The 26,040-nt window shown below is 42.9% G+C and overlaps 1 protein-coding gene across 7 annotated transcripts in view; it reads left to right on the top strand.

Annotated features, from left to right (window-relative positions):
- Positions 1 to 26,040, top strand: part of LOC308327192 (vacuole membrane protein 1-like) — a 68,525-nt gene that overhangs the window by 3,986 nt on the left and 38,499 nt on the right. For 2 of the 7 annotated variants that reach the window (XM_080780413.1, XM_080780414.1), the window contains exons 2-6: positions 210 to 277; positions 608 to 746; positions 3,100 to 3,190; positions 6,226 to 6,336; positions 22,650 to 22,841. In XM_080780413.1, the coding sequence (XP_080636539.1) occupies positions 622 to 746; positions 3,100 to 3,190; positions 6,226 to 6,336; positions 22,650 to 22,841 (519 nt within the window). In that variant the 5' untranslated portion in view covers positions 210 to 277; positions 608 to 621. Of the gene's footprint in view, positions 1 to 26; positions 102 to 209; positions 278 to 607; positions 747 to 2,415; positions 2,476 to 2,522; positions 2,633 to 3,099; positions 3,191 to 6,225; positions 6,337 to 22,649; positions 22,842 to 26,040 lie in introns of those variants that run through there. The other 5 variants (XM_080780416.1, XM_080780415.1, XM_080780412.1 and 2 more) reach the window with 4 other exon arrangements.

Genomic DNA, 26,040 nt, shown 5'->3' with positions numbered 1-26,040 from the left:
CTGTCACACACAGCATTTGTGCTGTGACCTATTCCACACTTATAAACGCCCATGGGCAGTTGGTGTGTATGTGAGAGTGATATGGTCCTAGTCCTTTCTATGTAAGTTATATCATTTAAATGTCCATATTTGTGTTGGCTCCAAGGTAGATTAAGGAGTGTACGTGCTACTGCACATAGTGTTTAAAGTCCAATTTCTTCTCTCGGCAGGTCTCCATCACTGCTCACTGCTCAGAGACGTTTAGCAGCCAAGGATCAGCACAGCGGACAGCCCACAGGTAAAACAACAAATCAAAGCACTGTTTGATGCATTACAATTAACTGATATCTGTTATTATATTATGAACATGATCTAATGACATAAGCAGCAAAGAGACACTTTTGGAAAGGTTTTTCTTACATCTACTGCATGCAATCAGTTACTGCAATAGTGAAATTGAACAGTGAGACCCTAGACCGACCCAACTCCTATGACATAAATATGGCAAACACTATCGCTCAAAACAATTACAATACAGTATTTTCTTTCATTGGTTTATATCACTGCATTTATGTTATACCTTTGTGTGTTCATATTTTTGTGTACCTTCCATATTATGTGGGGTCAGACTCAGTCCTGTACATGGGTGAGAGGAAGCAGAGGGACATGGAGGAACGTCACAACCTGGTGTTGTGGAAAAAACCTCTCCTTACACTGCATTACTTTGTTCTGGAACTGATCATGAAGCTCAGGGAATGTATCATGAGGTGAGATGAGATGCATGCCCCCCGCTTCTTCAAATGCTGGCTGTAACTCTGTGGAGTGGCTGGCACTTGGCAGCAATAGGCTTAGCCTCGCGTAGTGATATTAATATCACTGTGTGGATATTAGAAGTCTCGTCCCTCTCAGTGTTAGATGTTTTTCTGCAATGTCCTGCCCCATATTTGCATTCTGGGCCCTGGTTTGATACAGCCTGGTTCCAGATGAATCTGGTTGGCTCATCACGACGTCACCACTTTGGTCGTGAAGTCCTCCCACAATTGAGGGGCCAGTTTTAATCTGCCTGGGGCAATAATATGCATTGCAAAGGCAGATGAAGGCTGGCTACAGTAGGCTACTCTTTAAGACAGTGTAGCCTATGCGTGTTAAGGTGTTAAGGTGACTCCATACCAAACAGTCTCATTCAGACTAGTCAAAGACTACTTAAAACTGTCAGGTTGCAACAGACTAGCATTTTTTATCAGCGCAAACCAGTCGGCCGAATTTCTTCCCATGCAAATTAGCCTGTAGTGCTGGTTTGCATAGTTTAATATTCATACTTGTGCGTTTCTTTAGTTTGGGCTTATTTCTGAAGTGTAGTTGCTTATTTGGGCTTGCTTTTACGATTCTTTTTGAAAATAGCTGAATTTTGGGCTCGTTTTCATAGACCTGGTCGCTTGTTTCACTCAGAATCTGGCAACACAGAGCTTCTGCAGCCTCACCAAAACAAAACACAGATAGCATTTGTTTTGGCTAGCTTCTAATTTACCCCCCTCATCACTATACAACACGGATAGCGTCGACTCCCGAGGATCAGCAACCGACCGAACATGCTAAGTTCTTCATCAACGGGTTCCGACCATATAGAGTATTAAAAGGATAGAGACTGAACCAGAGCTTGTCGTCAGGAGTCTCCTGCCGACAAGCTCCCAACACTTTCAAACTGGCCGACAGCCTGGGCTGTCTGGAGCTGCCTTTACCGTTAAATATAATAATAATTATTATATTATTATTATTACATATTAAATTATGTTTGCACAACATAAACCCTGAAAATGTTGCGCGCACGTGCACTATGGGGGACCCCAAAAAAATTACTGGGCCAGCTGGGGCCCTCTGGGAGTTAATCCGTCCCTGCGGGAGATGCATATAATGACACAGATATTATAGGTGCAGTAAAAGGTTACATTTACACAATCATGGTATGTCAAACACACACACGCATGCACACACACACACACACACACACACACACACACACACACACGGCACACGCACGCACGCACTATTGACAGCGTGCTTCAGAGTTCAGACAGGAGTCGTCCTTGAGTGTCTCATTGCTATTTGCTAGTATCAACACAGAGTACTCCTTGCTCATAGTTTAGTCTACAGTCAGATGTAATGTGCAATAAAATCACTACATGTTACCGTGTTAGAGGGTCTTATAACACACACACACACACACACCGGCTCCTACATACAGACACAGTAAGAACAATAATTATGCAAATTAAAGACGTCAGCCGCCTTCCTTCGATGACGAACTCTTACCGGCCCGCCCGCCTTGCTGTGTCGCACTTTACTCCTCTCACCTGATAGCCTGTGTTTCTTGAAACATGCGCGGCTCTAAAAGAAGGTCAGCGTGAGCGTGTGCGCTCAGGGAGGCCTTCGTGGTTAGCTGTAGCCTACGAGTGTACGAGGACAACATGTTTATTTTCTAAACTACAAGAGGATGTGGTGAGCCACAAGCACCGCGGCAGTGTTCTGCCAGAGAGAACACATGACTGTTTTTACTACTTTACTACTGTGTCTGCTAATTCAGCTGCACTGCTAGCATTGAGGAGTGGAGTGGACGATGATCATGATGCTTTATAGATTTATTCCGTGCATGACGGTAAGGCATTAAGCAGCAGCAGCACGCGGGCTGGATGTTTTGGCTCCATAATTCAACATTCAATTGTAGGCCTATCACCTTTAGATATAAATTACAACTAGTGAAATGTCGCAGAAGAGTTAAGTTATTTGAAGTTGCAATAAGGGGTTGATCAGTCTTCATTGCATTCCCATCATAGTTGGCTTGCCGCTTGGCTATATATATCCATTCCAATCCAAAGCAATAAAGATTTCTCCATAAATCTAAACAACAGAGAGAGAGGGGGGAGGGGTCAAATTATTGTTTTCATCTTCCAGTGCCTCCACCTTTTCATCTCGGCTCATTATCCCCTCTCTTCCCACCCAGTTTCTCTCATCCTCCCCTCAGCTTTAAACACCACTTACTCCTGTCCCTCACTGTCACACACCCTCCCACACCGAACGTGTTCATCATCTTAACTTTTAACTTTCTTGTCCCGTATTATTCAGACTTGGACAACAGAGGCGGACGGTGTTTGGTCTACTGCTATTGCTACTTCTCCTCTCCGCTGCTTACCAGGTGGAAGGAACACACCAGAAGGTGGGTGGTATCATATGGTATTTCTAAAATAAGTTATTGTGTAGGTTATTTTGGTTCTGTACTTGATACATGCTCTGGCACCCTCTTCTTCCTCTCCCTGTCTCTATCTTGTGCATACACGCGCACATTCGCAAGCATGGTCTGCTCTGCAGTTCTGAAACTCGGAGACTTGCCCCATAAGAGAACAGTTAGTGATTGAATCCGACTAGAAACAAACAGTGCTGTTAAAATGACAAAGTTTTAATTTATTTGATAGTTTATATATTTTTAAAACCCTTGAGTGCCTAGAGCTTGCTTTATATTTCAGGCAGACTTGGCATAACCTCTAACTAACACACAATGGATTGGGGTTGTTTTGTCACAGAGCTTTATTACTCAAAAGTATACAGTACAGTTCAGTTGTACCTAGTTGTATCAATTGCACAAGTCCACTGATAATTCTCCACGCTGCACCAAACCATCGATATTGATTGGGCAGAAAACTGATGCTAAATGGTAGACACGCCTATAAATTGAGCTTGATTCTGTTTCTTTCCTGCCAAAAGCCATACTACGCATGTGGCTAGCCTACAGTGGACATATCCTTTTACAATGTTTAAAGCTGCATTCCGCAACTTTCATGCCCTTACCTGGGTTTTGAACTCGGGTTCTTCAAAGCCCAGAAGTGTATACTATTGAGCAAAAATGCAGAGCTTGTTTAGGAAGGCGAGATATTTCCTAAACAAGCTCTTTCCAGTAGTGGTAGAGCAGGGCTGTCAACACGCCTGGATCCAACCAAATCTCCTGCAGGACCCCTGCATTGTCCTTTCCCCTGGATTTGGAACACAGGACACCCAGATCCCCGTTTGGGGAGTCCATCCCCACCCAGTCTAATGTTGGCACTTGGCAGCCCTAGTGGTAGAGTCCAAATACTATAGGACAAGCGTCCTGAGTTAACCGTGCTCTACTGACAATAGTTTAATGAAAGGGTGCAGACTCACATGCAGCAAACCGCAGCAGCAGTCTGATCGTTTTGACACCGACGAGTGCCTGAGAGCCAAAACACGTCCGCTTGCTTGTCAGATACTGCTGCTGTCTATTCAAAAACACAAAGAAAATATGTGTGTGGACGTTATGCCAATTGATTCCTCCCCAAACACAATTCTGTGTTGTCAACTTGTCACTGAGGACGTAGAGCCTTCAGTTACTCCGTCCACCCAGTGACAAATATCACCAATTGTGTTCGTATACTGTATAGACGCTCAATAAAGCCGAATGCACCACGGTGGATTCAAACCCACAACCTCCGCGGTGGCGGTCAGGGCCATGGAGTGCCCACGTGGACACATTCACTGCACTGCCAGGTATTACGCTACGATGTAGCATAAGCACCCACGTAACTGGTCGGAGACAAGCCCCCTGAATGGCTGGCTAACGTTGAAGCTGCCACTACCTACTGGCCAAAAGTGGAACTGCAGCACGTTCATGGAGGTGGACGGACGTTCAGTGACGTCATGTGCGTAACGCAGACCTCAAATTTTAAGTCCACTCTCAACTTCCACTCGCTCGAGCCATTGAGTTATAATGGTACTTCTGTCTGTCTTCCGGGTGCTTCAAAACGCCACTAAGCAACTTCTATTGAAATGAATAGCAGGGGGCGGGGCTGTCGCTCCTGGTCCTCACCCTATTCTTTATAACTCTATGGTCAGAGAACCCTAGCAATCGAAGCCGACTAAAATAAATAAAATATGGCAAGTTAGCTAAAGTTCTATAGATGATGCTAAACTAGCAATTACATTTTACATTATGAGCTTAAGAACACACATATTGCTGCGAAGGGTCTTACCCCAGGTCGCTCTTTCAAATTGCTGGGTGGAACAGCAGTGCGTAGGCTAAGAAGGCTTTCGGGGAAACGGGTTTGCTTTTAAATTAATTCATGTCCTTACGTGCTGTTAAGGAGACAGTAAGGTTATGCTCTAGTCTAGAGAATCTACGCAAGTGGTGTTTCCCAAAGCCAGTTAAGTCGCACGTAACGCCAAACTAAGCCTTTCGGGAAACCGGTTACCTGCTACATGTGGCCATCTGGCGGCCTTAGTAGGCTACACACCTGCATAAGCTACGAATGACCCAAAATCCCTTTGGGAAACCCAGCCATTGTGCATTTGTTTATGGCTGCCATATTGATACAGCACAGAATCAAGCAGCACAGGATGCGCAGGTGCTCTCAGCCTTTGATTAGACACCGGTCTGTTCTTGAGCTCAGAAATATCATTATCCAGAAATATTATTCCACACCTTACTTACAATTATTCTGTATTTACACAAAAAAGTTGTGGACTATAAAATCCTGAGATAATGCGTAAACAGTTCTGAGGAACAATGCTAAACAATTGGCTGTGGCTGGTACTGCACTTCCTGCACTGCACGTGACTCATTGTTTTCCCCATGGCTCACTGGGAAATGGAGTACATTCCCAATAACACCCCCCTCCCTTTTTCCCGTAACCTACACAATCCATGCCTCTTCCTGAAAACAACCTGCTCTAGCCTGAGGGAGGCGGTCTCGTGGATCTGTATAAATGGAAAGATTGATAGTCATATAGGACAGTGTAGGAAAAAGAAAGAGAGAGATTTGGCTTGTCTTCCTTTAACAGTTGTGTAAGAGCTGGCTACCAGCAAAAGGAATAATGATTCTATTCTTGTGTGCTGAACACTCCTACCCTACGGCTCTGTTCTCTAAAACTCCTAAACAACTTCTGCTTCAAGATCTCTCTCTCTCTCTCTCCCTCTCAATATCTCTCTCCCTCTCTCTCTTTCTCTACCACTCACTTGCCCTCTTCCACCCTTTATGGTCCTCACTGTTTTGCACACTTTCACTCTCGCACCTACTTTCACTCTGGCCCTGCCTCTTGTCTCCTTCCTCTGTGTGTGTGTGTGTGTGTGTGTGTGTGTGGGTGTGTGTGTGTGTGTGTGTGTGTCCTTCATGTTGTTTTGCTCTCACTCCAAGCATGTGTCTCTACCCCGTGCCTGACTGTCCCCTTCTCATGGCCTCCTTAGCATGTGCGCGACATGGAGAACAAGTTCCTGTGGTGTGCCTACTGGGTAGGCTTAGGTATCCTCTCGTCAGTGGGTCTGGGCACCGGCCTGCACACCTTCCTCCTTTACCTGGTAAGGAAATATTTCTAATACACTCCGTATTGCTGCTGTGCCAGAGCTGTTTGATCCATGCATGTTTATGACAGGGGCTCAAACGTAATTACAGTGGATGATAATGCATTGACGTAGGTCTTAAAGTCAGTGTTTAGCCTATGTGGGTTTGTTGCTAAGGCTTTAATGATGGGCACAACAAGCAACATAGTTAAAAGCTTATGGAAGACTCCCCATGTGTTGGAGGGGGGAGTACACGTTTGTGAGTGCATTTTCTTTTTTCTTTTTCTTTTTTTGCGTTTTTGTACGCACACGCGCACAGAATGGGGCGGTGTTGAATTCTCCAGCGGGTAGCCACACTGTTTTGACAGGCAGTCCAGGAACAAGCGCACTCACTGACCCCTCTGACTGAGTGCACACCAAGCCCCTAGGACTGGGAGGGGGGTCTGCGAGTATAGTGGCCAACTCTGGTACTACAGTTTGCCCCCCAAAAACTTTTTTCCCATACACAACCCAGAGAAAAACACACCTCTATTCAAATATTTATTTATTAATTTCATTTTTTTTATATTAAAAAAAATCATGAATGTGCAGGTTGGTTGTCTGCCTGGTGTACACAGCTTTGTTTATGTTAGGCACGGTTAACTCTTGATCAGTGCTGCTCATAACAACTGAGAGAATAGTGTTGACGAACATTGCCGCTAAATATTAGTCATTCAGATAATACTGTTGGACTTCATTTTGTCATAATCATTAATCATTAATCATAATCAACTAACTAACAGTTGAGTGATGCATGGCTGAATGTGTTTGGTTTGGTGGGTCCGCAATATAAACTAAAACCTGAAAGACCCTGAACCCACATTTGTCTACACTGCAGTATTGTGAAACTTTCACCCAGAGTTATAGCAGAATTACAGGTGATTCTGAGTTTCTTTTATTTCAAAGGTGTATTAATAAAGTATGCTCATAAAGTACATTTTACTTGGTGAGTAAGTAGCAAATATTTATAGATAAAAGATCAAAACAAATACGTGGCTAAGTTTATATTCTACCACCAAATCACTCCTCTCCTCCTTGCTCACTGGCCCCTCCCCCTTAGCTGGGTCTTTAAATACATCCATAGGGCACACAAGGATAAAAACATTCTCCCCTCCCTCACTGCTCCGAGTACTCTCCCTGTAACACCTTCGCTTCTCGTGCTCCCTTAAACCTAATTTATACTTAGGCGTGCAACTAACTGCACAAAGAAAAAATGGACAACATTTTCAACGCATCGGGTTATGTGGTCGTCTTTAAACTAGGCTTTGCTCCCTGCTGTTTCTCTTACTCTCTCGCAATCTCACTTTATATTTTTCTCTCCCTCCCCTACTCTTTCTGTCAGTCTTCCTACTAATCTCTCGTATGGTACATTCTGTGACTCTGTTGCTGCCCCTCTTCTCCTCCTCCCTCTGTGTTTTGCTCACCCCTTCCTCTCTGTGTGTTGTTGATCAGGAGGGCTGGCGAACAGGGTTTCAAAACATCTGGTTGTCTTTACTGCTCAGTGTATTACCTACAGTGAGCTCCCATCTGTCATCTAGGAGTCCACAGTCGCAGTTGTGTCCCTTTTTTGCCCCCAGTGAGGATGAACTGGAAAATGTTAAAGTATTTGTCCTCCATTGTGTGTTTTGGAATGCCAAACTTTTCACTCCCAAATGTAATCTGAGAAGTGTTTTTTCCCTTTTTTTTTTTTTTTCCCCCTCAGTTGTGGCGCAGCTTACTTTTCTACAAGACAGTCCAAAGTAGGATGACACCATCTAGAGGTCATGTCTGGTGCTGCAGTTTCTGATGGGTCAGTGGGTTCATGAAGTGACGCACTTTAATAGAACATGAACCCAGAGTTGTTGTGTTTTGTGTTTTATAGAGGAAATCCTTGTTTATATAGGATTTGTGTCCTATCCACAAATGGCAACCTTAACTGCTGGTTAAAAAGCACAAACCCAGCCCAGGTTAGTGTAATTGAAGAGTGCAGCTAAGCTTCTCTGTTAAAGGCTCATGTCATTGGGGGTGACTGTTATGTTCTCTAACTGTAGCTTCCAAGTGGATGACAAAGCCTATGGCATGTGACGTCAGTACTGTGACGTCAGTTATCTCCATATTTGATCAAGGTTTCAGACTGATTTGAATGTCTTCATTGACTTCATTAAAAGAAATAAACAAAAGTAAATTATTTTATACAATATAAAAGATGAGACGGAGAAACAAAATCTGTTTGCTAAATTAGATTTGAGGCTAGAATTAACAGATTGGATCTCTGGATAAGTGGTTATGCATGACTGTAGTCATCTTGATTGATTGATTGATTGATTGAGTGAATGAATATTTTATTAACAATTTGCAAACAGAACAGCAAGTAAGGGTAACACAAAAAAGCATTGATGGCTGGTTCACATTGGGTTCCAACTTCCAACATATTAGAACAGGCAGGTTTAATGTCCTTACACCATCAGGGAAACCACACGTTAGCCAGTTAGTTTACTCTATCTACTACATCTACTCTGTGGCTCAGATTGCTTCTTTCGCACACTTCTGTTTATCAGAGGCCTTGTTGAAAGCACAGCACCTATTATCTTGATGCATGCGTAGTTGTGTACTACAGGAAGTAGGAAGTATAGCTTCATTGCGAAACTTGCTCAGTGAAACTGTCTAAAGGCTGCCGCGGCCACTGAGGCGGAAGCTCTAATCATGATTTGAATTTATATAATATAAATTGGGAGATCGGGCGGAGGTTCTGGGGAAAATACCTGTCCACCACCACCACCGAGTTTAAGGGTTCCGATCACCATGGTACATCCGGCATGCTGAGCTTCTACATGAATTAAGTCTGTTTGGGGAGGGAACCCAGGCAGGTAGGGTGATCTATCTTTGTCTTTACACACACCCCTACGGGCTGGGGAAGCACCTGTCAGCGGGGAATGTTGCACGGGAGGACTTGGATTGAGGCGCTATGTCATCCCAGCGGGGGCTCCTCACTGATAAGTGAGCCAGCAGTGGCAAGCAGTGGGAGGAATGAATTGGCATAATGACTAAATTGGGAGAAAAAATATATTATATTCTTCATATAATTGAATTCCCTTTAAGGTCATCTCAGGAAATGTATTGAAAAATATATATAGGTCAGGAGCTTTAATGGCCAGTAGAGGGTGCCATTAGTCTTTAGGTGTACATTTTCCAGTCTGCTGTTAGACAATCTGAAAGACCTTGAATATATTTTGTAGCCTATTATGTAGTCATTCAGAATAGCTACACAAACTATACAAGTTTAATTCTTGCCTCTAGCATTTCAGCTCTTTTCTGTAGTTATGTGAATGTGAGCAAATATAGATAATAAAAACAGCTGAGAAGTAAAACAAAAAGGGTAACAATAGATGTTGATGTCATAAATCAACTTTAAAAACTTCAAATTGATGCTTTGTCTCCTCAAAATAAGAGCAAAAGAAAGAAGAAAAACAGGGACATATATTGCACCATGGCCCAAATATCCTGTAATCTTATAGCTCTTCCTGTATTTCTGCCTGTAGTCATGGCCCTCTCTTATTACATTGTAGAAAGGCTGTTTCTGGGCATGAATACTACTGGGTCTATTCACTATTCAGATCCTGCATAGGCACTCTAGTCCTTCATTTAGACAAAGTGTTCTACTCACATGACATCATGTGACTCAGTGTTGTCATATGACTTTCCTGCACTTTACAAATGTCATCATGCGTCTCTCTTTCCCCCCTTTTCCTTTCAGTGATTTAAAGTCTTTCAATGAGGCACACTTCCTAATTTCAGAAAGGGTGGTGCCATCCTTCCCCACTCCCTGTGACCTCTTAGCGGTGACTGACATGACTGGAATATTTTTGTATCACAGTTTACAGTTAGTGCTTTGAGCGCAACAAATGGAAAACATTTAATCTATAATAAGTTCACAGGGGTGGCTCTGGTGTTGATGCAGGGCTGTGGAGATGCCACTAGAGGGGGACAGGGAGCCAATAAAAACCTATCTAGAACAACAGACCACAGAATAGAAGTGGCGGCTTCCCTGCTGAATGATTTGTGCAATTGATGCCCCTGTGTCTTCTATGTTCACATCCTATTGCCCCTGTGTCTTCTATGTTCACATCCTACTGCCCCTGTGTCTTCTATGTTCACATCCTACTGCCCCTGTGTCTTCTATGTTCACATCCTATTGCCCCTGTGTCTTCTATGTTCACATCCTACTGCCCCTGTGTCTTCTATGTTCACATCCTACTGCCCCTGTGTCTTCTATGTTCACATCCTACTGCCCCTGTGTCTTCAATGTTCACATCCTACTGCCCCTGTGTCTTCTATGTTCACATCCTATTTCCCCTGTGTCTTCAATGTTCACATCCTATTGCCCCTGTGTCTTCTATGTTCACATCCTACTGCCCCTGTGTCTTCTATGTTCACATCCTATTTCCCCTGTGTCTTCAATGTTCACATCCTATTGCCCCTGTGTCTTCTATGTTCACATCCTACTGCCCCTGTGTCTTCTATGTTCACATCCTATTGCCCCTGTGTCTTCTATGTTCACATCCTATTGCCCCTGTGTCTTCTATGTTCACATCCTATTGCCCCTGTGTCTTCTATGTTCACATCCTACTGCCCCTGTGTCTTCTATGTTCACATCCTACTGCCCCTGTGTCTTCTATGTTCACATCCTATTGCCCCTGTGTCTTCTATGTTCACATCCTACTGCCCCTGTGTCTTCAATGTTCACATCCTACTGCCCCTGTGTCTTCTATGTTCACATCCTATTTCCCCTGTGTCTTCAATGTTCACATCCTATTGCCCCTGTGTCTTCTATGTTCACATCCTACTGCCCCTGTGTCTTCTATGTTCACATCCTATTTCCCCTGTGTCTTCAATGTTCACATCCTATTGCCCCTGTGTCTTCTATGTTCACATCCTACTGCCCCTGTGTCTTCTATGTTCACATCCTATTGCCCCTGTGTCTTCTATGTTCACATCCTATTGCCCCTGTGTCTTCTATGTTCACATCCTATTGCCCCTGTGTCTTCTATGTTCACATCCTACTGCCCCTGTGTCTTCTATGTTCACATCCTACTGCCCCTGTGTCTTCTATGTTCACATCCTACTGCCCCTGTGTCTTCTATGTTCACATCCTATTGCCCCTGTGTCTTCTATGTTCACATCCTACTGCCCCTGTGTCTTCTATGTTCACATCCTATTGCCCCTGTGTCTTCTATGTTCACATCCTACTGCCCCTGTGTCTTCTATGTTCACATCCTACTGCACACGCACACACACACACACACACACACAGGAGCACAGAACTGCACCTGTGACTGTATCGGCTACATTGACAGTGGAGATTATTATAATCCGTTGGAAGTGGTTGAATTATTTTCATCCATGTACAATCTGAAAATTATTTGTTTACCAGTGATGACTAGCCTAATGTCACTGCTCTCATACCTTCTTTTCGTCTTCTCTTTTTTATACACCGGGAACGGGTTTAGCGATGAGTGACTCTGTAAATATTTTTGAAGAGATCTCATCTGAGTCATCCCCACATTAAATTACTTTCAGTAATGGCTGTTGCCATTAAGTCATTATGGGCAGCTTGAAAGTCATTGTGCTCGACGTTAAATCCACAGCAACAAAGAATTAAAGTTGTTAAAATTGAAGCTGTACACATTGCTGTTTACACAAAAGCAATCAGGGTAGTCTTACTCTCCGCCTCTCCTCTTTCACTATGCTTCTCTGTCCCTTTCTGTCTGTCTCTTGGTGTCTCCCTCTGTCCGTTTTCTGCTGTTTTATTAGTTTTTTGTCTTTCTGAATGTCTATTAAAACTATGTTATGTTATACTGCAGGATCAGAAAAACGTCTGGCCGTGTTTATAGCTTGTTTATGAGTCGTGATTTACTATCCCTTGTCTTTCAAAAATAAACCAGTGGCTCATCTAAATAAAGACACATTCTGTAGTTTTCTATATTCAGCTTCTTTTTAGGATCGCCAAATTACATGTTGCAGAGGAGGTTTGTGTAGAATATACAGATTTTCCCCAGCAAGCCCCCTGAAATTAAGTTTCGGCTATGTTGGTAATTACCAGCAGCACAGCTTTAATTAGCACCAACTATCTCTGCGAGCGCCTAGCAGGTTTGAGAGTATGGGTTCCACAAACTGACCTGTCAGTAGGCGATTGTCGTTACTGACACAGTCATTCTGGGAACCCCTACCACACACACACACACACACACACACACACACACACAGACACCGCTGTACAAGCCAACAAAGTTCACTTGAACATAATGTCATATAATACTAGGGCAATCCATACTTAGGGCATATTACATTCTTGGTGGGTGTGGATGGGTATACTGTGGGTTTACTCAAACAGTGAGTGAAACTGTAGCACTATGCCAGTACGTCTGACAAAAGATCAGTGTGTGTGTGGGCACTGGGCAGGGTGGTGTGTGCCTTGCTTACCTGTCCATTGTGTGCTAGGCCAGTGACAATGCTGACCAATAGCCAACTCTCTGTCTACATATCAGACCATGGCTCCGCTCAAGGACAATGCAGTCCCTCCTCACAAACATGAACAAAAAGCTGTGTTTCTTTGTTTAGAGCAGTGACTCAGAAGCCTGCCCTTTATAGTGCCTGCCTGTATATGTTCTCAGCATAACTGCCTGCGCATGAATGGCTAATATGTGCTTGCTGTGTCAATGTGACGAAGGCATCACATAATCAGCCATCCATTCACCAGGGGTGAGAATCAACGCTTTGTGTGTTACCCAGCGCGTCAGACACTGACACACCGGGATCAAGTTCAGTAACCCTTTGAAAGGCTGAAAAGCTGCTCTTGACTCACTACTGACTGGTTGAAACAGATCCTCTGCTTTAACTTCAGCACCTCTTAAATTATATTCAAGCCATTCATTTTTAACTATCTAGAATAGATAGTGTGTCAGAATGTTAGTATTAGTTACAGTAGTATCATAAATATAGCTATTAGTTACAGTAGTAGCATAAATATAGCATTTTACATATTAGGTTAGCTAATAAACCCCAGAGAGGTTCATTGTTCAACTTTAGCTTTCAATAATAAAAAGCACAAAGAAATTGCTCCCTATATAAAAAAACAACTAACGACAAAAAACAAGTGGCACAATTGCATTCATTCAGAATTTCTATTAATTCATTATTTTCCTCATAAGGTCAGAGGCGTGGATCTGAATAAGTGTCTTGTGACTTACTCATGTAGCCCAAACTCAATCAAAGATGAATGCCGCAGATATGTGTAAATAGGAGCTGGTGAGTGTGCCTGTGTGCTTTTCTAATGGCCTCTCAATCTTAACTGTCACACCGTAACCATCCAAAGCATGCGCCTGTCTGTCTATGTCTGGGACGCCCCAGGAGTACTGTTAATACCAAGTACAATAACCCCTCACTGTTCAAGACAACCTCCAATGTGCACATGTGCGCACATGCACATACACACACACTTCCCACAGGAAGCAAATCGCAGACCAAAGTGGGCTTAGTGTGTAGCCAGTCTGAAACTGCACCACGCGTTCTGCCACACCAAACCAAACCAGACCAGAGCTGGCAGGCATGCGGATAACTGTCCATACATTAAGTTAATGTATACAATTCCTTTAGTTGCTTTATAGACAGCCAAAGAGATTTATATTTGCGTTCATCATGGTAATTGTATACCGGTAATTATTATTAAATAATAAATATGTTTTACTCATTTTCATAAAAGTATTATTTTCCACGATAATACAATTATTAACATTCCTCATGATAAATGGCAATTGTTGCTACAACTGTATTCTCTAAAGTTCCCCCAATATGTTCCATGTTATATCCATTCATGTACCCTTATGTTGGGATTGCAACATAAGGGTAATTCAAACTGAATTATTAAATATCGGATCTTTTTTAAGCATTCAATATAAAATAAATAGTAGCTACTATGCAGATACATGGCATAATAGCTTCCTCCAGTGCAATCCTTACAATACAAAAATTGCAATGAACAGATTACCCAATTACACCTATTATCTGCATAACAGCACAACACCACATCAAACCCATCATATAAACATTCCAGACATTGTATCCTCAATCAGCGATGGATTAAAATTCTGGACAAATTTAAAGAATGGACCCCATAACTTCTCAAACTCTTTGGAAGAGCCACTCTTTTCCAGTTTTACACAGTCCAGGATGTCTCTTATAAAGTGAGTGAGCCAGGGAGAAGTAGGTGAATACACAGGACTACAATGGAAACGGGGCTTTCTGTATTATCCTTTTAGCACTATTGTATAATTGTACCACTGTACTATTTGCAAACTGTTAAAGTATTCAATCAACAATCAATGATTTCCAATTAATCTAAATTAGTCTCCTGGCCAATAGAGTGAAAAGAGCAAAACATATATTTTTCAAATTAGGGAGTGAAGGCAGTGCGGGGAAAACCCAAACAAAGCATCCAAAGTAGTAGGTTCCACTCTTTACCCCAGTATCTCAGATACTGTTCAAATCTTGATTAGCAGATCAACATTACGCAATATTATTACTACAAAATTGGTGATTCATTGTTATTGCTTCATATGTTATTGCTTCATTCAATAACCAACAATTAAAATACTTTCTACATACTTTGTCAATGGAAAATCACAACAAAACAAAAATCTATGAACGCTCCATAGATTAATGTAAAAAAAAACACACACACACACACACACACACACACACACATATTCACTTCTGTAAGTGATGATTAGTTTTTTTGTTAAATAGTTATATATATTCTCATAGCAATCGTAGACTGTTCAGTAATGAGGGTCGTCTCATCTGTCTAGAAAATACATTTTCAGGTAGTGATACCAATTTAATCCAGTCAGGAGAAATAACTGGAATTGGAATATGAACAAATTGAAGCTGATGATGAATAGTTCCTCTCTTCTGATTAGATTAAATTGATGAACCACCCGGAAATGTATTTATTAAAGACGCTATGACATCAATAATCAACATTTTAAGTTTTTTTAAATCCATTAATTATGATGAATTATGATGACACACATTACGTCAGCCATCGCCGTGGGGCAGGCCAATTCAATATTTGTATTTATTCTTATTGAATATTCCTAATTGTCTTTTAAATGTTAATCTATATAAAACATTCCCTTTTGAATCTCTAAGTTTATGCTAATTAGAATGCTAAAATTGCTATTGTTGTTTTGCACTGCCACCGGACACACCCGGCTATTGCTGGCCGCTGGCTGGGCACTGGCTCGGAACAAACAGGTGCGGGGAGAAATGGAGACAAGCGCATTGCGGTACTCTCACAGCCTGTTTCTAAACAAACTATTAATTAAATAGGTCACATTTTATATTGATTAATATTACAGCTGCTAGTTTAAATACTTTTGAAAATGTGCACTTCTTACAGTCTGGCTGAGTTTCTTCACATGAGTGTGACACGACAGGCAGTGTCAACATCACGTGATAATATTGTCCCAATGGGTACGTAAATGTCACTCAATGTCCATGACATGTCCCGCCCTATAAAACTGTTTTACCGGAAACTCGGAGCAAATATTATGATTTCTAGCTTGTCATGGGCTGTATTTCTGGGTAGAATGTCTACGGATATTCACACAATATAAAATAAATGTCCAGAACATCTATACCTTGAACAAAATAATGTATTTCTAATACTCCAGAAATTATACTGCTCCAATGTGATGATGCCAGCGTTATAATATCTACCCGGAAATATCTACCCGATGATTTGATCTATATAAAGTATTATCAGAATGTGGATCTTTAACTTTAAAAAAAAAGAAAAATATACTCTTAGTTGCATAGTTCCCCCCCCCCCCCCCCCCTCTCTTTCCAGACTCCATCAAAGAGACTGACCAGGACCTCATCTAAATTAAATAGCCATCAATGTTTGCCGTTTCTATTGCCTCTGGCCGTATCCTATCAAAGAATGTGGTTAGCTGGTTTTGATAGCAACTATGAGTGGACCACCATGTCTAATGTTGCTTAATTTTAAATTGACCACGACAGCCTGCACACAGACCTGTTAATGACTGGACCGCTATGTGGTCACTGTACACGGGTCACTTTATGGTCAGCCATTAAGGTCTCTACTTAAGGCACCATAAACCAACAAGGCAAGTTGTTTTACGTCTGGACACCCCGTCCAGGAGTGTCTTCAGACACAACCTCCTCAGGAGACGTGTCCATTTGATTTGGCGTTAGGAACCAGTTGCGACCGCACGCCCGTGCTGACGTCGACCGCAGGCGGGGTTCGAACACACAACCTTCCGCATGAAAGGCATATGCTCTAACCACTACATTACATGCATCAGTGCTGGCATGAAAATCAATACAGAAGAAACAAGTTTGACTACAGCTCGGACAAATTCCTCCTGAATTTAGGACGGGTGCTACGTTATTGTCATAACTGAATACCATGTCTGAATACTATGGTTGTAATTAAGATAATAAACGGCAGAAATAAGTCTGTTATGTGTAAACCATGTTGACTTACCCTGGACTACTATAACAATAGCGTTGTGTTGTGTCAGTTGGGTGACAGTTTGCTGGACTTTCACATCCTTCTTCTGTAACCTCAGTGACTCAGGCTTTGTTTTTGCTGTGGCAGAGAGAACCTTTACTGTAGTGATAGCGGTGATGCCACAGCCAATCATAGTTTGTTGATTTTCGAGGAAACCGTTGGATTCCGTTCATTTCAGTATTTCAATTTCTGATTGGTTCTGACTGACAAATAAGAATTGAAAACATTAAATTTCAATATAAAAATATTTCTTCAATGGTAGTGGATGGAGAGAGATTTTTGTCCAACCAAGCAACAGCAACCAATGGGCGCAAAGAGGGGCAGCTAGGGCAACACTTGACAAAGGGTCAATTGTGTTTTCAGGAACGCACGGCAAAACTCTTTCAGATAGATTTGATGGATAGAAACACTGACCGCCAATCAAAATTCATCCGAATTTACAAAATATTATTACAAAATAAAGAAATCTATCTGCAGGACATCACATTCAATGCACCACGTTAAACACGTCACTCCAGTTCAACATTGCGGAGAGACAAATAAAATGCATTGTGCACTGCGAGTGCCCATTGTGCACCAGCCAATTTGCCATGCTCTGAGGCATAAATGTGAAAAAGAAAATAGTGTTTTTGTGGACAGAATCGGCAGATAAATAAAGCACATTATTTAGCTTGTATTTATCATTATTCTTAGTAATAATAACCAGTAAGTCGCCTGAGGGCGAGAAGAGAATCCTGGGCTTGTACAGAACTCTAGTTTTCGCTGGCTGCCGGGCGCTGCCTGGGCACCATATATGGTGCCCGACACACGGGAAATGCACGATTCCATAGTTAACTGCGACCTTTGGTCGCAATAATAATAAATAAGAAACCAGTTGAAACCATACTGTGCATCTTTCAGAACTAACAGAGGAGAGTGGCTATGAAAAAGGCAGATGCTTTTTATTTCAACAAGTTGCTTATAATTACAAAATATATTCAAAGTCCATTCGACTTTGAAATTATGTTCGAAGGCCTCTCATCTTTTGAAGTATTTTGTGAACCCATGACCCAGTCCTCTTTTTCTGTCCCGTCGTACTCCATTTTGGGTCTCCGACACAGCTGGAGCAGTGTTTACAGAACGTGTCACAACCTTTGACTCACGCAAACACAATTTACACAAATAATAAAACAGCAGTGAAATTTGAATGAGAGTAAGGCAGATAGTGGAGACAACTGGTAATCGCACGTTGCGCTCAGGGGGGCAGTCAGACAGATATTTTGTGAAGCCACTAAGGAAATCTGGACATCCTGAAAGTTCATATAATGGCCTGTTGTGGCGCTGTCATTGGGCCCAAAAAAACCCCAACTTCACCTAGACTGTATTACCTTAATAAACATGGTCATGAATACTTTCTGCTTCCAGTCACTAGTTTAAAGTCTCATTTCTCATGTCATAATATTGTTTTTGGAAAATGATGGTCCCATTATTTTATGAATAAAATTACCATAAAGTCGCGTATGTTCTGACGGGCGTGGCTACCGTTACAGTTTATGAACGGGAGCCACCCCCCGTTCGAGTCAAAATAAAAACCAACTAAGAAGAAGGGGGGAAGTCCCGCCTCGTTGTCTGGGCCAGCCAATGGCCAGCTGGGCCAAAACGGATCTAGAAAGATGGCGATTTACAATACAAGGACTGACTGGCTTCATTTTACGTCCATATCAGACCCGGCGAACGCTTTGTCCATATTCTTTTACAGTCTATGGTTGCGCTACTTTCATGGTACAGTACATGTATGTTCCCCTGCATACACAACTATTATTATTATTGGGGCATGCCTCGTGGCGGAGATTTGTGCTCTGCTGAGTGCACCTCTAGTTTTGCCTTAGGCATAGATACACACAGTCTGCCTTGTAGCAGTGATCCACATAATGTTATAAATATAATAAAATACACATCATTTTTAATACAGACACTTTGAATTGGATAGATAATTGTGTGCGTGTTGCGTGCACACGTCTCCTCAGAGTCTATTTTGATGTACACTTCCACATGGCTGGGGATCCCATTCCTCTTAGAGGCCAGGTGTTGGTTTCCACAGACCGCCACAGGAATGCCAGCAATGTGGCCTCCATTGTGGATCCCACCAGGCCAGGATAGTGGAGCCCAGAACCTCCGACAACGGCTGGGTGGATTTTATTGGTTCCGTCCTCATCATATTATTATAAAGAATAGTGAGTAGGTGGAGCAGTTATCTCAAACCGAACGCACACAAACCCAGAGAACCAGGCCCTCGTCATTGCGTTGTAGGCTGTAGTAATGGTTTCATGAGTCACTTGTCTTATCTCTGAGACCGATACGTGTTAATCTGTGTGTATTTTGTAATGTGTTTTTAGTCAATGATCATCTAGCACTCCTTAAGTGTGTGCATTTGCCTTTGATAGTGTGTTTGTGTGTGTGTGGGCGTGCGTGTGTGCGTTGAAGAAAAAACGAGAATGGAATAATGAAGCTGAGGCAGCTCTCTGACTGTTGAGGGTTGGGCAGCAGCTTAGCGGTGAGTCACCTGAACAACAGGAGAGGATGGGGCTTTTGTGTAAGGTGAAAAGCAGTGACACAGCATTAGCTCTTCAACAGAGAGGGAGCAGGATCACACAGTCATGCTTCTGCTGGCAGACTGCCTCTGAGTGTTTGGTAAACACACTTCCAGATAGCGTTGGGAGGAATATAGACTTTCTTCCTTCACACATAACACACGCGTGTGCACACACACACACACACACACACACACACACACACACACACACACACACACACACACACACCTGTGTGGTTAGGCATACACAACACACACACACCTGTGTGGTTAGGCATAGATCTGCCGGGCGCCTTCTGGCCAATCGGTCCAGACGGTACAGGCGCATACCACATATAGGCACATGCCTGACAGCATGTCGCGGGTTCGAGTCCCGATCTTGACGACCTTTGCTGCATTTCCTGTCTCTCCCCACTATGTCCTATCATTAAAGGTAGAAAAATGGCAGAAAAGTTTTTTAAAACACCCGTGTGAACTGAGTGGTGCAACTCTGTGTGGGGATCCCAGAGGGGTCCCTGGAACCTCCAGACCCACAGGTACGTGCCCAGGATGCCGGCCCGGTTCTTCTCTGATGAAAAGCGTCTTGTCCACTATGGTGTAAGGAACCTTAATACAGCGTTTAAGCTTTGGAGCTTACTTCAGTGTTATTTATTATTTACCTCGGCCCGGCACCTGGCGTCTATTTAGCGGATCTGCGTGCTCTATTGTATTGTTCTGTTTGCCTATGTCAGCCAACCAGAGAATTCCATCTCCTCTCCGCCAGCCCGCTGCTACCCGACGGTCGAAAGCCGACCTTATATGACCGAGCCTGCTCAGTCGGCTTTCGGCGCTTGCCTACAACTTCCTGAAGTGACAGTGTGCCCTCCGCCTATTCAACAGAAGATTTTCGGCAACAGACGCTTTCCAGCGCTTACCGCTGCCACCGTCGGTGCGGTGTGCTACCTTAATGCGTGTGTCTCAGGACACAGTGTGGAATTAGATGAGAAGATGTGAGGCCATCTCAATAGAGTAAGATGTCATGAGTCAATTTCATCATTAAAACTAAGATATTCGCAATATATTCTTTAATGACAGATGTAGCCACTGCGACCACAAATGTCCCAAGAAAATTGCTAGCCTAGCAACCCAGTCGGCTGCGCTCTGGGAGAACAGAACAGCTGATTTTTATGTTTGATTAGGCGTTCCATCATGCTCGTTTGAAGCACGGCTAGATGGCTGTTTCAACCAATCAGGTTGCTTCCTCGAAAATAACTGTTGTATAATCTACATTAACTGAGGTAGGCCTACTATAAAAGCGTAGCCTCCACCACCACTACCATTATGTGGATGTTAATCTTGAGTCATCGATGGGTACAGGGAACACACATGGCTCATGAAAAATGTTACTGTTTCCTGTTGCCTCACATACTGCTGTCCTGCCTAGTCCTGTCCTGTCCTGTCCTGCCCTGTCCTGTTCTGTCCCAACTCCGGAAGTGGTTGCCCTACCCCACTTGTCAGATTGCTTTAGCGGTATGTTGCATAATACCCCAAACTGCCCCTGTGACACGGAACAGTGGAACATGCGTCACTGGGTGCATCCCTCCTATAGACACTCATATGGATGTAAACACATCGACCAGCCACAGATCACGCACTAAGCACACAGGCCACACATACTGTACACTGACCTAATTCATAGACCTGCCCTTGTTTGTAAACGTTACAGCATAATGTATCATAATAATAATGTATTCTTCCATCTCAAGCATCCACTATTTCAGGTCCATGAAGAGTGTGTGTGTGTGTGTGTGTGTGTGTGTGTGTGTGTGTGTGTTTTTTAGATTATAGCACGTGTAGTTAGAAAAGACGGTGTAATGACATTTGTTTCCACAGCTGCTATAGCCTAGAGACTTCTCAGTATCAAATTGAACATTAACCACTTTTAGTATCAATATCTTCCTTTTTATTCCATTGAGGAAATGACCTTGTTAAGGGGAGTGAGTAAAGACCAGCAATGAATGAACTTGGCATTATGACGTATGCAATGGGAAGTCAACTATTGGAACTGTCTAAATGGCTTTTACTTTATTAGACTCACCTTGCTGATGAGTTCTTATCAAAATGCAAAGGTGATCCTATTTGTACATGATTGTGAGTTTATTATCCAGATTGTGAGTTGATTGATTCCCCCCCCCCCCCGGGAGGCTAATTGTGGCATTGTAGAGCCATGGCTTTATCAGGGCTTTCCGAATCTAAAGTGGGCAGGTCGTTAACAAAGATTGTGAAATATGTGATATATATGGAGATTTTCCTGTCTATCATGCATACCCCAGTGTGGTGAATGGTGATATTTACAGTATACATATTTCATTGTCTCTCTCATTATTACATCATATCCCTTCTGTAGACGCATGCTTAGATTGTTTCCCCTCATATGGGGTGATGGGCACTTAACTATTGTGTGTGTGTGTGTGTGTGTGTGTGTGTGTGTGTGTGTGTGTGTGTGTGTGTGTGTGTCGAACACATAAAGAGAGAATATATGTGTGTGGGTCGGGTGGGTGTGCGAACGTTTGCGTGTGCGTGTCACCCCTGTGAGTAGGTTTTGACCTTAACGTCACTGAAAAGCAGCTCTATATATTTTCGGCTTGCAAGCCTTTGGTGTTTGACACATTTTTAACCAGGTGCACGTGTGTATGCGTGCGTGCATGTGTGTACATTAGAGCTTGCTTCTCTCCAACAGCCTTTACTTTACTTTTCTCCACCAGGCCGAAGGCATGGGGAGAGAGTATATTTTGTATATTGTGTGTTTGTGGGTAGAAAGTGCATTCGCCCCTACATGTAAATGAAAATCACACCCATGTGAAGTAAGTGGTGCAACTCCGTGTGGGGGTCCCCGGGGGGTCCCCGGAACCTCCAGACCCCCAGGAACGCGCCCTGTTAATGTTTGTTAGTTTTATGTTAATAACTAATAGGGATTTTCCTCTGACTCAGAAGTACTCCCAACAGCTGCACTGACTCTCACTGTATTCTCCTTTCCCCTTTTCTGTCTTTTTATTTCCATCTGCCCCTTCATTAATTAATTCTCTCTCTCTCTCTCTCTCTGTCTCTCTCTCTCTGTCTCTCTCTCCCTCTCTCTTCCACCTGTCTCTTGTTCTTTCCATTGCTCAGGGTCCACACATAGCAGCAGTCACCGTAGCAGCATATGAATGTGGCTCAGTGGACTTCCCCGAGCCCCCCTACCCAGAGCAGATCACCTGCCCACCTGTGGTGGGCTCCGAGGGGGTGGAAGAGGCAGCCCTCCAGGGAGGCATGTCTCTCTGGACCATCATCTCCAAGGTTCGCCTGGAGGCGTGCATGTGGGTGAGTCATTAAAGTGTGTTGGTTGGTCTGTTAAAGGGACATTTCACCGCTGGAAGCCAGTCACACAATGTTAATAGTATTTGTAGTAGATAACAGTAGCACACTTTGAAATTTGCACTCTATGGACAGAAAAATGAAGTCTGTGTGTTTCACTATAGGCTTTGACTGGATTGCTGGATTACTACAATGACTATAATGCTTTGTTGCACTGCCCCACCTTGTGGAGATTGGGTGGGCTGCCTTACTGAGACAACACGTAGTCCAGGAAGGAAGTGAGACCAGTGTCTGTGACATCACAGGCACTTTGAAATACTAACATTTCTAAAACCACATATTACACAAATAAAAACCTCAGGAAAGTGTATTGATGTATAGATGATTACACACAACAATGAGTCAATATGTTATGAGTAGGCCTACTAACACATTTAAATGTAATCATTCATCAGATAAATGTAATTAAGAATGAAAGAAATGGGCTCATGTAACCACAGCTGACAAGGTACTGTACATCATAATTTAAACAGATTGTATGATGGACATCACTGTGTGATAGTTTTCTATGGCACTCAATATGTGAGTGTGTATATATATTATGATCATACTGTTTGAACAGTTTGCTCTCTAAACTAAATACAAAATACAAATCAAAATATTTCATGTATAGTATAGGCCCACTGTTGCTCACTGCTGATGCTCTACTTCTGAAACACTTCCGCTGCCATTTGAGTACAGAACCAAACCATACAGAACCAAACCATACAGAACCAAACAATTTGAGTACAGAACCAAACCATACAGAACCAAACCATTTGAGTACAGAACCAAACCATACAGAACCAAACAATTTGAGTACAGAACCAAACCATACAGAACCAAACCATTTGAGTACAGAACCAAACCATACAGAACCAAACAATTTGAGTACAGAACCAAACCATACAGAACCAAACCATTTGAGTACAGAACCAAACCATTTGAGTACAGAACCAAACCATACAGAACCAAACAATTTGAGTACAGAACCAAACCATACAGAACCAAACCATTTGAGTACAGAACCAAACCATTTGAAGCTGTGTGGAATATGGAACCAAACCATTTGAAGCAATGCATGAGTACGGGACAAAAGCACATTGCAGATCATTGGTCCAGGGGTTATAGTCATGTTATATCGCATAGCCAGCCTTCATCTGCCGTTGCAATGCATATTGCCCCAGGGCAGATTAAGTCTGGCCCCTCTAAATTGTGGGAGGACTTCACAGGCGAAGTGGTGACGAGCCAACCAGATTCGTCTGGAACCAGGCTATAACCAACGAGGCGCAGTATGCAAATATGGGGCGGGACATTGCAGAAAAAAATCTAATACTGAGAGGGACGAGACTAATACCCACGCAGTGATATTAGTATCGCTACTGTACGCGAGGCTAGCCTCGGGGGTTCATGAACAAGACTAATACCCACGCAGTGATATTAGTATCGCTACTGTACGCGAGGCTAGCCTCGGGAGTTCATGAACAAGTTTCTCAGGTGAACTTGAGAAAGATGGCATTCACCTTGTGGGTGAATTTAAAGTGCTGAAGTGTATTCATTGACAATTCACGTTGACTTGGGAAAACCCCAGAGTCTTACTATGGATTTCCCCTATGCAACACTGGTGGTTTCACACCTCAGTAACCAGTGCTGTGGTTACCACTAGCCTGAAACCTGCAGACTTGCAGACATGGCAAGTAGACACACATTAGAGATATTTTCATCTTTAACCACTAAAGCCCTAGTACGTATGTACTTTGTCAGACGACAAATAGTGAATAGCTGATCTAATAGCCTAGGCTGGCGATGTGATGCATTGTGAGTTTCTGCTATGTAAAAAAAAAATCATTAATTGTGAAATTAGTTTTTAAATTATCTAATTGTTTATAACTTATCCAAAATTGGCAGGGTTAATGTGGTTAACACACTTTTTTTTAAATCCTTTAATAAAGCATTTACCGGTATGTTTTATGCTTTATTTGACATATGGGTCATTGGAGAGAGAAGAGAGGGTCTTATTCAAACCCTGCTTCTCACGCTTACATGAGCATGAGCACTATCTGGCTGAGCCATCTTTACCACCTCTTATTAGCATTGAGGTTTAAAACCAATTATAGTGATACTAGCTGTTTTCACTTACTTTTTAAAACTACCTGATCCTTTTGCACAGACAGAGATACACTGTACCAGGAGTTTAGTTTCCTTCTGATTGTGACTCAGGTGGCTTATTGACTCAGACATGTATCAGAGTTACAGTGAAACCATTGATGCCTGTTATTGTAGACCTAAAACACACACACACACACATGCGCGCACGCACACACACACACACACACACACACACACACACACAACTTGGTCAATCCTGGAGTCTGTTTTCACCTTTGATAATGACGTGGAGGCGTTGTGTTTTGTGTCACGGTGGAAGAAGTGATGGGGAAATACAGACTCATTCACCAGCAAAGGTCTCTCAGGAACTACAGTATGTAGACTTCCCAATAACTGGCCCTGTGACTTCCTTTTCTTTGTATGTTCTGTATAATCTTTATTATACTGCATATCTTATATGATTGAGATACAGTAACTACAGAAATACATTAATATTTTACTAGCATCACTGCGGACACAAAATTACAATATTTTAAAATTACATTTTAAAAGTTAGTTTGGTCAGCTATTATCCCCCACATCACGCTCTCTCTCGCACGCACGCATGTGTGTGTGCGTACACACACACACACTCTGCTAATATCGTGCGTGTGCGTGCGTGCACGTGCGGGTGGGCGTGCGTGTGCGTGCGTGTGGGCGTGAGTAAGCAGTAAACTGCGGCACTTCCCGGGTAGCACTTTTCTCCCCTGAGGTGAAGGCTGGGCCACATGTTCTGTATGCCACCCGATCCCTTGGCTTCACACAACCTCCTTGTAGGCTGGCACAGGGCTGGCACAGTTGGCAACACCTGTTGGGCCCGCAGCTTTAAAACACGCCCACAAGCACCCCTCCCTCCCTCCATCCTTCCCTCTCTATTTCGCTCCCTCCCCTCCGCTTCTTTCTCTTTATGAACTAGCAGAGCGTTTGTATACAGTGAAGAGGATTCCTCCTTCCTCTTTTTCTTGTTAAACGTTGAATTCAGAAAAGCAATGTTATTTTCGGCGAGTGTCCAGTCTCA

The sequence above is a fragment of the Protomyctophum bolini genome (genome assembly GCF_963924005.1).
Source record: "Protomyctophum bolini genome assembly, chromosome: 13".
NCBI classification, from domain to species: domain Eukaryota; kingdom Metazoa; phylum Chordata; class Actinopteri; order Myctophiformes; family Myctophidae; genus Protomyctophum; species Protomyctophum bolini.
This window is presented reverse-complemented; position numbering and strand designations above follow the sequence as displayed.